At 46.5% G+C, this 16,332-nt stretch overlaps 1 protein-coding gene across 6 annotated transcripts in view; it reads right to left on the bottom strand.

The window, feature by feature from the left end:
* The window catches only part of PDXK (pyridoxal kinase), a 105,809-nt gene that overhangs the window by 49,020 nt on the left and 40,457 nt on the right, over positions 1 to 16,332 (bottom strand). For 5 of the 6 annotated variants that reach the window (XM_045002606.1, XM_045002609.1, XM_045002610.1 and 2 more), the window contains one exon: positions 1,578 to 1,632. In XM_045002606.1, the coding sequence (XP_044858541.1) occupies positions 1,578 to 1,632 (55 nt within the window). Of the gene's footprint in view, positions 1 to 1,577; positions 1,633 to 1,723; positions 1,756 to 16,332 lie in introns of those variants that run through there. The other variant, XM_045002607.1, reaches the window with a different exon arrangement.

Here is a 16,332-nt window from a genome sequence, read left to right as displayed (position 1 = left end):
ACTTGTTTGTGTGAGTGATTGGCTGAAGTAGGACTGAGTGGACTGGAGGCTCTAAAAAGTTTTACATTGCTTTATTTTTGAATGCAGTTATTTTTTGTACATAATTCTACATTTATAATTTCAACTTTCCTGATAAAGAGATTGCACTACAGTACTTGTATTAGGTGAATTGAAAAATACTTTTTTTTTTTTTACAGTGCAAATATTTGTAATAAAAAATAAATATAAAGTGAGCACTGTACATTTTGTATTCTGTGTTATAATAGAAATCGATATATTTGAAAATGTAGAGAACCTCCAAAAATATTTAAATAAACAGTATTCTATTATTGTTTAACAGCACAATTAATTGTGATTAATTTTTTTTATCACATGATTGAGATTTTTTTTAAATTGCTTGACAGTCCTAGTTAAAACAAATAACTTTCTAAAAAAAAGCTAAGAATTCTCTTTGTCCATAGTTTATACGCTCTTAAATGCTCTGATACCACCTGCAGTTAGTAAGGATTTTTCTACTAAATTATGCACAACAAAGCATAAGAAAGAGAAACCTAAAGACTAAGAGCCACTGTTGCCAGCTCTCACAATTGTTATAGCAAGTCTCACAATACTGGTGTGTCTCTTCAAGGCCCAGTAAGTGGAATCATTAGATTATGCGAGAATCTAAACTTTCATTTTTAAAAAGTTTCTAGCCCTCACGGATCCAGAGAAAAGCTTGAAAATGTGATAGAAATGCACCCAAAAGGCTCACCAACCAGAAAGCAAATACGAACCCAAATCGTATTACTTTAAAAAATAATACACCATTTTAAGCCACTCATATTTGGGGGGGTCCTGCTCAGGATTTTGGAGTGTTTGAGGTTAGCAATAATGGAATAACGATAAAAGAGGCAAGTGACTCACTGTACAAGTGCCACTTCTGGAGATTCCTCCACGCTCAGATAACCTATGTTGGTGACGCAGTATTTGTGTTCTATTTTACTGCCTAATGTCTTATATTGACATGACAGCTCCTTATGCAGTTTTATTTCTTCTAAATTGGCTATCAAAAAAAAAATCCATCCACCATTAAGTAGCAGAATGGAGCGCATTACATTTAAGCTATGTCTACATTTTAAAAACTGCAGTTGTAGCGCTTCCGTGTAGCTATTTGCTACAGCAACAAGACGGGTTCTCCCATCGCCATTGTAAATACACCTCCCTGAGAGGCAGTAGCTAGGTCAACAGATGAATTCTTCTGCCAATCTAGCGCTGTCTACACAGGGACTTAGGTCCGCTTAACTACGTCACTCAGGGGTGCAAACTTTTCACACCTCAGAGACGCAGCTATGCTGATGTAACGTTTCACTTTAGACCAGCCCTTAGATTTAGGCCTTTATTCAAAGCCTACTGAATTCAGTGAGCTTTGGCTCAAGCCTTGAACACTGTTGTCCTGTTCTGAATCCAAAAGGAAGAGATCACAGAATGATTGAGCTTCTTCCCAATAACATGCAATCAGGCTGAATGAGTGTTTGGTAGGCCTAAAGTCACCAGAGTGGATGCACAATAGTACTTTAAGAGCATGTATGTGTATTTACCTGTGTGGTTTGAAAACTGGACAGAATTCACAGGATCAACTTCAAATCCCAGAACCTGCAACACAGAATAAAGGAACACTATTATTATTAAAACAGAACTTTCCTCAGAATGCCACTCATATCATAAAATGGAAGACAAAGGTTACCATGGTCTGTTACTTTAAATCACATTCTAAGCTTCTAAATGTGTAAGAGCTGAGAAACCAGTGTTAAACATGCCGTTCTTTAGTAGAGGAAGGGGCATGAAGAGAGACACATGATGGACCCACCAGAAAAGTGGAGCTCCATATCTGAAACAGAAGATTTGCCTGAAGGCCAGCAGGCAGAAGCTAGTAGAACAGCATTCTTAGGGTCTGAAGTAAGTCTTGTCCAGGCAATGCCATGACTACAATTCAAGGGGCCAAATGAACATAAAATGAGAGGGAGTAATGGAGGGTGTGAGGAAAAGAGTTCTCATGGTTCTGGAAGAAAAAAAAACAAAAACTTTTTCACAGATTTTAAGGGCAGTGTAGCAGGGTGGTCACCCCGCTCCTGCCCTGACGGGGCTGAAGCAGCCCTGGAGAGAGCTGTGGCAGAGAAATGCTAGGCTGATTGGGGGAAGCAGCCAAAGGTGGGGCCACGCCTCAATCAGGCCACAGCTAGCCCTATAAGAGGGCTGAGGGACAGAGAGACACTCTATCTAGCTCCCTAGAGAGAGAAGGACCTAGCTGGCTGGGAAGCTGAGGAGGGTACCTAGGGTGGAGCAGTGCTGGGGAAGGGCAGAGGGAGCTGGGGAGCTTCAGCCTAGCTAAGCCCCAGGCTGCAGGCCGAGTTAAGGGCCCACAAAAGGGGTACTAAGGCTGCAGAGGGGCTGCCCAGGAATAGGCAGAGGCAGCTGGTCCAACCCCCCTTGCCAATGATGAGCGGTTAACAGACTGCCGTCTGCCCCAGTGAGCGGGGGCTAGATGATGACTGCCAGTAGCCACTGAGGCAAGGTGGGTTTAGAGGGTTGGGGGTTCCCCAGGGAGGGGAGACCCAGATTGGGGGTTATTGCTGGGGCAGAACCCCAGAGCAAATGGCCCCGGGTCCAGGAGGGACATGGGCCAGTGGTAGGTGAGACACTGGTCTGCAGGGGGTGCTCCGGGCTGGAAAGAGCTAATTCCTGAGACAACCAGCAGGAGGCACCGCGCCGGTGAGTCTTTGCCCCGCCATAGTCAGACAGGACTGCTGTGATAATCTAGTCTGATCTACTGTATAGCACAGGTCATAGAACTTTCTCCAAATGGTTTCTGTTTGAACTAGAGCATATCTTTAAAAAATAAATAAATCCAATCTTGATTTTAAAATTGCCAGTGACAGAGAATCATCACAACCCTTGGTAAATTGTTCCAATGGTCAATTACCCTCTCTATTAAAAATCTATAACCCATTTCTAGTTTGAATATGTCTACCCTCAACTTCCAGCCATTGCATTGTGCTAGATTGAAGGGCTAGAGTCTTCTTCTTCTAGCATTTGCAGTGCTTGCTGACCCATCCAACAGCAGTTTCATCAGCACAATGAAGGGCCCGAAGGACACCATGAAACCTAGTCAGTTGACATTTGTCAACAGCAAGCGCCATTGACTGACAGAGACCACAGTGACAAAGTGGGTCGTTGTGCAGACCCCAAGGGCTAGACTGAAGAGCCCATTATCAAATATTTGTTCCTCATACAGGTACTTAGGTTGTAAATCAATAGACCTCTTAACCTTCTCTTTCTATGCAGATTGAGCTCCTTGAGTCTAGCACTATAAGGCATGTTTTCTAAGCCTCTAATCATTCTCATGGCTCTTCTCTGAACTCTCTCCAATTAATCAATCAATGTTCTTCTTGAATTGTGGGCACCAAAACTGGACACAGTATTCCAGCAGCAGTCGCACCAGTGCTAAATACAGAGACTGAATAATCGGTCTACTTCTACTCAAGATTTCCCTATTTATATCCAAGGATCACAAATTCCCCTATTTCTATCCCCTATTTATATCCAAGGATCACATTAGACCTTTTGGCCATAGCATTGCACTGAGAGCTCACATTCAGCGCATTATCCACCATGATCCCCAAATCTTTTCCAGGGTCTTTTCTGAACAAATACTGTTTGCCCCCAGATTTAAATTTCATAAGCTTTTATGAAACTCAAGACGATGAGAAATGATTATTTTTGAGATTTTATTTTAGTGGCAAAGGGTTAATCCAATAATGGCATCTTAATTAAAAAAAACCTCACAAATAAATTTCCTTTGCAATATTTGCAATCCAAATACTGCAGCAGCCAAAGATGTTCTGATTGCCTAAGATTTGGGGCGGGGGGCGGGAGAAGCCCAAAGTAAAAATTTATCTCCTCCCCTACCTCCCAGTTAAAAATAATCTGTTGTGTTATTATTTAAAAATATAAGACGGGGGAGGGGGAAAAAATCAGTGAAGATTTTTAACTTGGCACTAGAAATAGCTAGCAATAACTATATTTTTTTATCTGGTGTTCAAGCCATGCTACAGTTTTATCCACCACTAAAAAATCTAATACAAATCTGACAACAGTTTGACATTTAGTATTTGTTTTCACATCCTCTTTGCTATGGATAAAATTTCTCCTCAGAAGAAGAGCTGCTATATATGGCTCTGTGAGTCATGGGAGACAACAGTAATGATGCAGAAATAATCGTGTATGATCCATTTTCAGGCAATTTGCTAGAGGGTTAATTGAAGCTTTTGCCAGTCACGCTCTTCACTGGGAGGCACATCTCTTCCTTGTCATCAACAGCGTAACACCCTCATGTAAATCAAGACCACGTGAGTAAGTCGTGCCAGCAATAAGACTATCTGAAACACGTACACACACACAAAACTGGCAGCAGGCCTGGAGCAACAAGAGGCTGGAGGAATCTGCTGCAGATGATGTTCCCTCCTCCCCTCAGATACTGTGCAGCTATAGTTTTACAGACCATGTTAGACTTCACATGGGGGTCACAGAATCAATTTCTTACAAAAAGGCAGGTGTTAGTGCGCAACTAGAGGAAAAAAAGAATCCAATAATAATGCTAGACAGAAAGGTGGGTTAGTGTAAAACTGGTTTGATTAAAAGTATGGGGCAGGTACTACACCTGCCCCAAAGTCAGTTTGTGATTTTTTAGCTATATGTTTTTGTCTCCAATGCATCTTTCACACATCAACAGACAACACAAGAAACTGGGAAATGAACTATAAAACCAAGTGTCATCAAATGTACAGAGTAAACAAACTAAAAATAGATACAGAACGTTCCCTAATTTCTTTCAGATATTATTTGGGTCACCCACGATAACAGTAGATCAATATTGTAAAGGAATGCAAAATTTAAGAGAGGACCTGTGTAACACAGATAGGCCAAGGCAGATATTGATACCTCTGCGCCTGACCATCTTCTCCATATTTCCCCAATGGGGGGTCAGGTGTACAGGTCTCTTCTGAAAGATAAGAACTAGCTGATTGTCAGGGTTACTGCGAGATGTTTGTACAGAAAACAATTTTAGACTTTAGTGTAACATGTGCACTAGTATGATCCAGATCTGTTGAAACCTAACACCTGAGAAGGGGGAGTCTGATTGCTGACCCAATCAACATGAGAACAATGAACATCTGTGGAGAAAGCCTATGTTTACTGTCTAGACTAGATACAGGGCAGAAACTTCCGAAGAAAAAATGAAGCCCAGGGTGTCCAGAAGATTGTTACACTCTCATATCCTGTGCCCGAAGTGGGGTGAAAACTGCTACTGTGCAGAAGGAAAGAGTGGGGCTCATGGAGCCCGGAATGGAGCACCTGTGTTACCAGCAGCCAATGGGTGAGGAGCATTTCCCTGGTGGGCACAGAAAGGGCTCCCTCCCACTGTAAGCAGGTGGTACCAACTCACCTCGGACACTCCCGAACAGTGTCACAGCCTGTTTCTCTCTGGAGCGGGAAGAATTTCAATCTTACGAAGACATATCCATGCTAGCTCTATGCTAGCATGCTAAAAATGGAAGTGTAGCTATACCGGTGGTGTAAGGTGCAGGAGGGGCTAGATGTCTCGAGCACAATCCCATCTGAGATCCTAGGTACATACTTGTGTGTCGAGCCCCTCCTACTGCACACACGGCTATGGCTATGCTACCATTTTTAGCATGCTAGCTCTATCAGATGAAGTGCAGGTATATCTCTGCCAGCTGGAAATGACACTTTCCAGCTCCAGAGTAGGCATACTCTCACTCTTCTAGGTTCAGCACTTCTCACTGCTCCATGTTAACAACTAAAGGCATTAATTGCAACTAGTGTTTTAGAGAGAGAAAGAGAAGGCACTAGTTCTCCTGGGGAAACAGAGCAATAGCTTTTCAATGATTGAGCTGCAATTCACACAAAGCCAGGAGTTGGATAGTTTCAGTATTGTCATTACTGTCAGGCAGGATAAATAGTATCGCTCCCACCCCCCACAACATATAACCAAGTTCAACCTAGTTTGTCATGACTTCTAACTTGTCTTCCAAGGCTTTGTCCAAACTATGATTTAAAGAATAATGTTAGCACATTAGCTAATGCAGGCTAACATTTTGCCTTTAAACCCTACTCTAGACAAAGCCAGGATGAGTACTAGGACTTAACTAATATTATGTTCCTATAGCGTTATATTCCTATATACGCATACAGAGAGCACAGAACTATGTAGCAATGATTCATCCAAAACAATAAAACATTGCTTTTCTGTTTAGAACAAGTTCTTTTTACAGAGACTCCCACCAGTACTAAAGATGTTACTCCTAAATCAGGGCAGGGGGACATGAGGCTCAAGAAGACTTCTCACTACTACTCATAACACAAATTAAGCCTAACATTTGAACCTGAGACTCATGAAATTGGATCCATGTGGCAGTTTCACACAGTTTAATCAAGGAAGAAAGAATTCAAGCTGGTAACTTTGTCACAGTTCACTGAAGCACACAGAAACTAAAGACTTTGCCTGACCAATACGGCACAGACCACTCAAGAGATGTTGTCCTACTATGCTAAGGAGAAAGAAAGTTACTGCTACCTCTAGAAGACGATAAACTTTTAGATTCTAGTTTTGAAATGAGTCTCTAATATTTTGGTTACTTTGCTTTCTTTTTCCCCAGAAATAAGTGCAACGTGTTATTTTATGCGACTTTCATTTTTAACTTTTTCTACTGTATAGCAAAATTCTCATTCTAGAAGAACTTTACAAAGCTGCAATGACACTGTTATATTTAAGGGGGAACAAACCAAGTCAGTTACTACCTGTCCTTCATACTGGAAGAGGGTTACAGATAGTAAACGTCATGTTGTCAGCTACTTTTCCCTAAGAGCAAAGGGACAGTGGGTGAACACGGACCTTTTCATTAGGCCAAAGATATCCATGAACAGCCTAGAACAGGGGTTCTCAACCTTTTTCTTTCTGATGCCCCCCCCAACATACAATAAAAACTCCACAGCCCACCTGTGTCACAACAATTGGTTTTCTGCATATAAAAGCCAGGGCCAACATTAAGGGGTAGGAAGCAGGGCAGTTGCTTGGGCTCCCACATCACAGGGGGCACCGCAAAGTTAAGTTGCTCAGGCTTCAGCTTCAGCCTTGGGTGGTGGGGCTCAGGGTCCTGGGCTGCAGTCCCTTGCAGTCCAGCTTTTGCTTTCTGCCCTGGGCCCTAGAGAGTCTAATGCCCTCCATGCTTGGCAGCCCCCCAGGGGGGCCCAGACCCCTGTTTGAGAATCACTGGCCTACAAGGCACTGTGGTTTAGTAGACTGAGCACTGAAGAGTAAGCCAAGGATTTAATCTCCTCTCTACCACGGATTTGCTTTATGATCTTAAGCAAATCACTTCAGCCAAAGTTTAAATACATGTTTTTAAAGTGTCCACTAATTTGGGTTGCCTTAGTTTCAGATGCCTAATTTAAGACAGCTTGGGCTGATTTGCAAAGAGACTACACGCACACAGCTCCCATCACCTTCACTTTGAGCCGATGGTCAGGCTTATCTTCACTGCAGAAGTAACGTAGGTGTTGCACCTAACTCAGTTCCTGTCTGCCCACAATCCCTCTCACCTGAATTTGGCAGTGCTTTAAATCCAGGCTACCAAGTGTGGGCTAGAGCTCTGGTGTCGCTGTCACTTGGCTAGTAACCTGCCCACTTTGCAGTGAGGATGCAGGCTCAGACAGTCCTCCAGTGCCTTCCCACAATCCCCCTTGCCCCTGTGCCCAGAAGGACAGACAGGTTATCCCATAATTCACTGGAAAACAGAGTGGCTCAGTTTATTGCAGCAGAAAAAAATCATGGGATATGCTTCCCAAAAGTGCTAGTGCCTCACAAGGGTGAGTAAAACACAAGTGAGACCACAGTAATTTGAATATAGCTGCTCACACGCAGGCAAGGTTAACCAGGGTGCTGATCACCGGCGTCACCTTAGCAGTGAAGAAAAACCTTAATAGGGGGAGAGGGATGTGGGGTGCAGAACACCCCAGGTGCCACTTGTTTTTTGTTTTTTAAGTGAGGGAGCAGCATGGCTGGGCCACTACAGTTAACATGATTGTGGGGGGGAGGGAAATAGATCAGCCCAGGTGTGGGAGGAAGAGCCTGAGTGCCTGAAGACTTCTTGTATACCTAGAAGAGGAGCAAGGCCAGCCACAACTGAGCCCAACAGAGTGGGAGTTAACTAATTCTGCTTGTTCCAAAGTCAGTTGATAGGACAGAATTTATTGGGAGGCAGGTAAAGTTATACCACTGGTAGGGGACACAACTGATTTAAACATGCATGGGCTAGGGGACAGAAAATTATATTTTCACCCAGGGCTGGTAAACTTAGTACTTGAGAGACAGGGTCAAAAAAATGTCCAAGCCCTACAACTAACCCCTGTACATGGAAGTGAAATATACTGCTAAGCAAAGAAATGAGAAAAAGAGGAAAAGCACGGCAGTCCAATCCAGCATCCAGACACTCACTACTGACAATAAGGCATCTAAATACCCTCTCTGTTCATTTAAATACCTGAGTGTCCAAATACCCACTCAGCCAAGGGCTCCCTAACTGTAGCAGAGAATTATTCAGATTTAGGATTTGAGGCTGCAAGGGGCTCTTTGCAGAACATGGTATTAAAGCTATGTGTGATTTAATTATTAAGCAATCTAAGTTATTAACCAATCAGGATGCTTTTACTATGTTATTAGCCAATTGTAGAATACTTGGTCGGTCATTTTGCTGTGAGAATAATTCTAGATATATAGAGATATAGCTTAGAGAGAGAGAGAGAGAGAGAGAGAAAATGAAACAATGAATTCACAGTACTGTGGCTCTTTTGAGTAATGTTTATCACTAATTTGGCTCCTGAACCACTGAGGTCTGAGTATCAGTACTGTAGCACCTACATTTGAAAACAGACCCTGGTCTCTTCTGCTTCTCCCCCCTAGTTCAGAATCAGGCATCAGCACCCTCTGTTTTCAATTTAAAGTGAAAATTAAGAGTATGCGGTTAACCCAGCTTCCAAGTCAGTTTCTTATGCTCAGAGTCACCTCCCAAACTCCTTGTTGCATGCACTTGTAAAGTTGGCTTGGTCTCACCAGCCAAGCCAGTATAACAACAGCTAACCTGTCCTGCTGTCTCACATGTCTTAACTCAAGTGGCCGAACTCTTGATGGATATTCAAGTTTTAAACTGCTTTGGGATCCTGCTGGAAGAAAGCCAGTCTAATTGCCAAAGCATTGCAAGTTTCCCAATCCAGTACTGTCCAATAGATGTGTTATCAATTTGACAAGGAGCAGCTGAGGGAAAACATTCACTGTAACTGTATGTTATTCTGCACACAGCCTTACTGTGGATTTCAAGGCAGAAGCTGCAAAAAGCAATCAGAGGCAACTTTGTTTTCTGCATCTTAGGCCTGGTCTACACTAGGACTTTAAATCGAATTTAGCAGCGTTAATTCGAATTAACCGCTCAACCGTCCACACCAGGAAGCCGTTTAATTCGACCTAGAGGGCTCTTTAGTTCGAATTCGGTACTCCACCCCGACGAGGGGAGTAGCGCTAAATTCGACATGGCTATCTCGAATTAGGCTAGGTGTGGATGCAAATTGAACTTACTAGCTCTGGGAGCTATCCCACAGTGCACCACTCTGTTGACGCTCTGGACAGCAGTCCAAGCTTGGATTCTCTGACCAGCCACACAGGAAACGACCCGGGAAAATTTGAATTCCTTTTCCTGTCTGGGCACTTTGAATCTGATGTCCTGGTTGGACATCGGGGCGAGCTCAGCAGCACCTGCAACGATGCAGAGCTCTCCAGCAGAGGAGTCCATGCAATCCCAGAATAGAAAGAGGTCCCCAGCATGGACAGACCGGGAAGTCTTGGATCTGATCGCTGTGTGGGGCGATGAGTCTGTGCTTTCGGAGCTGCGCTCCAACAAACGGAATGCAAAGACCTACGAGAAGGTCTCCAAAGCCATGGCACTCAGAGGATACAGCCGGGATATAACGCAGTGCTGCGTGAAAATCAAGGACCTGAGACAAGGCTACCAAAAAGTCAGAGCAGCAAACGGACGCTCCGGAGCACAGCCCCAGACATGCCGCTTCTACGAGGGACTGCATGCCATTCTAGGTGGGTCTGCCACCACTGCCCCACCAGTGACCGTGGACTCTGAGTATGGGATAGTGTCGAGGGGCAGTTCCTCGGCGATGTTCGCCGATGGGGAAGATGAGGAAGGGTTTGTGGAGGACGACGCAGGCGACAGCGCTTACAATACCGCTTTCCCCGACAGCCAGGATCGCTTCATCACCCTCACAGAGATCCCCTACCAACCCTCCCCGGCCGTTAACCCGGACTCAGAATCAGGGGAAGGATCAGTCGGTAAGTGCTATAAACATGGAAACATTTATTTTTTTAAAAACAGGAATAAAAAATATGTAAAAACTATATAAAAACTTTTCCTTAAAAAACTATATAAAGAGAAGGTCCACACATATAGGGATGGAACAGAAATCCTCCTGGGACACTTCCACGAAGCTCTCGGAGAGCAGCTCGAAAAGTCTCCGCAGGAGGTTCCTGGGGAGAGGTGCCTTATTTGGTGCTCCGTGGAAGCACACTCTTCCGCGCCAGGCCATCCTAATGTACAGCGGAATCATTGCCTCCACCAGCATGGCAGCGTACGGTCCTGGTCTGTGCAGGGATTCTAGCAGCATCCTCTCTCTCTCTCTCCGAGTGTCCCACCTCAGGGTAATCTCGTTCGGCGACTGCTGCATCTAATTAGGGCAATTAGTGTACTGTTACTATTGTGAATGCTTGACTTTTACTTTGCATAGCAATGACCTTCGTTTAACAGCCACATGTTGGAGGCCGCAGAGGAAAAGCATACAGTGATCTTTCCCGGCCACAGCCGCGAGGGGCTGGAACAGGGTCAGACTTTATGCTTTACAGATTGCCTTCAGCGGGAGGGCACAGCTATCCATTAACTGTTAAGCAGCCTATAGTGTAGTGCTTACCAGGCCTGGCTGCTACACGGATTCAGCTGTACCGCCCCGCTTGTCCGATCTCCTGTGCAAGACCGCAGCCAATGAAAGCGTATTCCGAAATCTCGAACTTGTCCTGAGAGCTCGTGAGACTAGGTGCCCTGTATGGTCTTGTTCACAGAAACTGACTAGACTGTGTTCAGTGTTCGCAAACATGTATCTTTTCAAGGAAATCACTTCCTTTTTCCCATCACACAGCTGCGGCTCTTTCACGAACTGCCCCGGCATCCCCCTCACAGAGGCTGGCGCAGATTAGGCGGCGAAAGAAAAAGACTAGGGACAACATGTTCTCTGAATTGATGGCTTGCTCCAGAGCCGAGGCGGCCGAGCAGAGACAGTGGAGGGAGACCCTATGTCAGCACCAGCGCTCACACAGCGAACGGGAGGACAGGTGGCGGCAGGAAGACCAGCAGGCGACTCAAACGCTGCTTGGGCTAATGAGGGAGCAAACGGACACGCTCCGGCGCCTTGTAGATGTTCTGCAGGACCGCAGGCAGGAGCAGAGAGCCCCCCTGAACTGTATCTGCAACCGCCTTCCCCCGCCACAAAGTCCTGTCCCCCCACACCAAAAATCACAAGAAGGAGGGGCGCTAGGGGCCGTGAAAACTGTCACTCCACCCCAGCAGAGCGCTCATGTACCAAACAGCTCTCATTCCCTAAAGTATGAGAAGTGCTTCCCTTCCTGGATCACCCAGTCCCAAATCCAAGTTTCATCCCCCCACTGTGTAGTTGAGTATTAAAAGTAGTTTGTTGTTATTCACTGTTTCCGTCATGTTTTCCTTGTCAGAAGACTTTGTGTGAAGGTGGGGGGGGAGGGGTTTTTTAATTGCATAGGACAGCCTCCATTACCAGGGTACAGACTTGGGGGCAGGATCAACAGCAGGACACACACAGACTGCAGTCACTAGGCACTAGGGTCATTCTGGGAGGTGAATGCTGCCCCGGGTCAGTCTGTGAGGTGTATGCTGCCCCAGGGTCCTAGCGCCTGACATCCACAAATGGCAAGGCAGGCTGCCCTTACCATGCCCTTCCACCCTAGCCACGAGCCTCTCCGATGCCCTGAGCCCCAGCAAGAGCCCTCATCCACGGACACATACTCACCCTTCCCACACACCCCTCACCCCTTCCTACGCCCCAACCACCAGCCCAGAGCCTGCATCCAAACTCCGTCCCAAAGACGGCACCCCTCACCGCTTCCTGCAAACCCACCCCTTCCTGCACACCCACCTGCAACCGTCCTCCCCCAGAGACCGCTGTAGGAGCAGGAGCCTGTCATTCCTCTAGTGTAGAAGCGGTCTGGACATCAGTGCACACCGTACCCACCACAGTCCGCGTCCATGTTTCAACCCTTGAACAGGAATTCATAATTAAAGAAAACTTTATTAATAATCAGTGTTCCATTAAAGTTATTTTAAAACGTGTGTTGGAAGGGGGGAAACCTGGAGAACGGGGTATGTAACCGCAGATCGAAGTCAACAGTCACTGAAACAGGCTCAGGTTCAGCTTCTCTGTAAATCAACTGGAGAGTCATAGGTTACCCTGCTCTCCGAGGAACCTATCTTTCAAAGCCTCCCGGATGCACAGCGCTTCCCGCTGGGATCTTCTATCGGCACGGCTGTCTGGCTGAGCGTAATCAGCAGCCAGGCGATTGGCCTCAACCTCCCATCCAGCCATAAAGGTCTCGCCCTTGCTCTCACAGAGATTGTGGAGCACACAGCAAGCAGCAATAACAACGGGGATATTTTTTTCGCTGAGGTCCGAGCGAGTCAGTAAGCTCCGCCATCTCCCCTTGAGACGTCCGAAAGCACACTCCACCACCATTCTGCACTTGCTCAGCCGGTAGTTGAAGAGTTCCTTCTCACTGTCCAAGGCGCCTGTATAGGGCTTCATGAGCCAGGGCATTAGCGGGTAGGCTGGGTCCCCGAGGATCACTGTAGGCATCTGCACATCCCCAACCGTTATTTTGTGGTCCGGGAAGAAACTACCTGCCTGGAGGCGTTTAAACAGACCAGAGTTCCTGAACACACGCGTGTTATGAACCTTGCCCGGCCACCCGACGTAGATGTTGGTAAAACGTCCCCTATGGTCCACCACTTCTTGCAGCACCATAGAAAAGTAGCCCTTTCGGTTAATGTACTCGCTGGCCTGGTGGGCCGGTCCCAGGATAGGGATGTGAGTGCCATCTATAGCCCCGCCGCAGTTTGGGAATCCCATCGCGCCGAAGCCATCTATGACGACCTGGACGTTTCCCAGGGTCACTACCTTTGAGAACAGTTGCTCAACGATTGCGTGGGCTACTTGAATCACAGCAAGCCCTACGGTAGATTTGCCCACGCCAAAGTGGTTCGCTACTGACCGGTAGCTGTCTGGTGTTGCAAGTTTCCAGAGGGCTAAGGCCACTCGCTTCTGCACAGTCAGGGCTGCTCGCATCCGGGTGTCCTGGCGCTTAAGGACAGGGGACAGCAAGTCACAGAGTTCAAGGAAAGTGCCCTTACGCATCCTGAAGTTTCGCAGCCACTGTGATTCATCCCAGACCTGCAGCACTATGCGGTCCCACCAGTCCGTGCTTGTTTCCCGGGCCCAGAATCGCCGTTCCACACCATGAACTTGACCCATTGCCACCATGATCTCCACTGCGCGGCGTACCCTGCTTTGTGAGAGGTCTGCGCCACTGTGTGACTTCCTGTCCTCACTGCGCTGCCGGAGCCTCCTCGCCCGATTTCTCAGCAGCTGACTGTGGAAGAGGTGAACGATAAGGTGCGAGGAGTTGACAACGGCCATAAGTGCAGCGATGATCGCAGCGGGCTCTATGCTCGCAGTGCTGTGGCGTCCGAGCTGTAACCGACCAGAGAAGGGCGCGAACAGATTTCCCGCCGGCGCTTTCAAGGAGAGAGGGCGGGAGTGACGGTTCAATGATGAGAGTTACCCAAAACCACCCTCGACACATTTTTTCCCCCAGCAGGCATTGGGGGCTCTACCCAGCATTCCACTGGGCAGCTGGGTAGAGCCCCCACAGTGCATAGCTTCCCACAGTGCACCGCTTCGAAAGTCGACGCTGGCCCTGTTACTGTGGACTCAGACAGTCGAATTAGTGTATTTAGTGTGGATACACAAATTCGACTTCATAAGGTCGATTCCACAAATTCGAATTAAGTAGATTCGAAATAGTCTTGTAGTGTAGACGTACCCTTAGAGCATTACAAAAATACAGTAACTCCTCACTTAAAGTCATCCCGGTTAACATGTTTCATTGCTGATCGAGTAGAGAACGTGCTCGTTTAAAGTAGTGCAATGCTCCTTTATAATGTTGTTTGGCAGCCGCCTGCTTTGTCCATGGCTTGCAGAAAGAGCAGTCCGTTGCAGCTGGCTGGTGGGGGCTTGGAACCAGGGTGGACCAGCAGCCTGCGAACCCCACCCCCATCAGCTCCCTGCTCCCCTAAGTTCCCTGTGCAGCAGCCGCCCAGCAGGCTAGCAATTACTGGGCAGTTCAGCTGTCCCTCCCCCAACTGCCATGCGCTGCTCCTGCCCTCTGCCTTGTCCCTGCTCCTGGGAGCCTCTTGTTTGCTGTGCAGGGGGTGGGGGGCCAGAGGGATGCTAATTCTGGGTGTCCCCTCCTGTACCTCATCTCCACAGAGCTGGGGGGCGAGGACACAACAGAGCTCAGGACTGAGGGAGCTTGCTGGCAGCAGCTGCTGTCTCAACTTGCTGATCTACTTAAAAAGGCAGTGTACTTAGAGCAGGGTGAGCATACTTAAAGGGGCAATGCACGTGTCTCTCTCTCACACAGGGGTGTGTGTCTATCTCTCACTGCGATGCTGTCTCCCTGCCCTCCATTCATGCTGCCTTGTACAGTGTGAGGCTACATTAACAACGTGTTAACCCTTGAGGGCTCAGCCGAGTGCTAGTTCATCATTTAGCAGTAAGAAAATACTGGGAAATATCCCACCCTCTGACTTCACCACCTCAACCAAGCTTCACAATCAGCACTGTTGTGTACAGTATTAAATTGTTTAAAACTTCTATTGTCTGGTGAAAAAAATTTCCCTGGAAACTAACCCCGTCCCCACCTCATTTACATTAATTCTTATGGGGAAACTGGATTCACTTAACATTGTTTCACTTAAAGTAGCATTTTTCAGGAACATAACTACAACGTTAAGCGAGGAGGTACTGTAGGTCTTTATGAGGCACATTGATGTTGCTAAATTTTGTGCTTGTGGCAAGAGGATTTGATCAGAAAACTGTGATACACAGAAGATATATGTCCTTCTGTAAAAATGGTGTGCTTATAGTGATAACAATGTGTTATCATCCAGATTTTAAATAAAACAAAAAAAAGTCTTACTAGACATGTCAGTAGCAGGAGCTCAGATTGGAATGATGAAGCATTTTCTGCCAGCAAAGCCTTTCCTGATGTGGCACTATCTGTAAATGAACTGTTCTTCTTGCAACTTGGCTTCTTTGACATCTGAATAAAGTATTGCAAATCAGGTGTTGCTACTGCTGTCTTTTTTTCTCTTTAGAGAAAATATCAGAACAGTCTAACCGCACTGATGGGACTGAGGGATATAAAACAGACTTTATTTAAAATACAGTCTGAACTTTATCCAAAGACTAACAAGACAAAAGCTTAACAATTTTATATATAAACAGTAGTGGTATCTTATTTTGAACACCAGAAGACTCCCATATTTTCCCTTTAACCAAAGGGTAATACATCAAGTCCTTCCCTGGGGACTGCAGCTTGACAGGGAAGGACGGCTCATGTGCGTCAAAGACCCCAAGAGCTATGCCAGCAGGAGTTTTAACTCCTGACAAGGTCACCTATGCTGGACAGGTCAGAGGATAGGGACTAGACAAAACACAGTCCACTGGCCCTTCCGAATGGGGCTGAGCAACCTATACTCATTTTGAAAAAACTATAGCAATGCAAACAGCCAGGGACGGCTCCAGACACCGGCGAAGGAAGCAGGTGCCTGGGGTGGCCAACAGAAAGGGGCGGCAGTCCGTCCGCTGTTGGGGCGGCACGTCCGGGTCTGCGGCGGCAATTTGGCAGCGGGTCTTTCACTCCCTCTCTTCCTCTTCAGCAGCAGCTCAATCGGGTTTTTCTTTTTTTCTTTGCCGCTTGGGGCAGCAAAAAAGCTGGAGCCGGCCCTGCAAACAGCCTGATAGCCAGGGATGGTGGAGCCTTGTTCATGTTCTAAGTCAGGGTTTCTCAAACAG

The sequence above is a fragment of the Mauremys mutica genome, chromosome 1 (genome assembly GCF_020497125.1).
Source record: "Mauremys mutica isolate MM-2020 ecotype Southern chromosome 1, ASM2049712v1, whole genome shotgun sequence".
NCBI classification, from domain to species: Eukaryota; Metazoa; Chordata; order Testudines; family Geoemydidae; genus Mauremys; species Mauremys mutica.
Note: the sequence above shows the minus strand (reverse complement) of the source record. Positions and strands in the feature narration are given on the sequence as shown.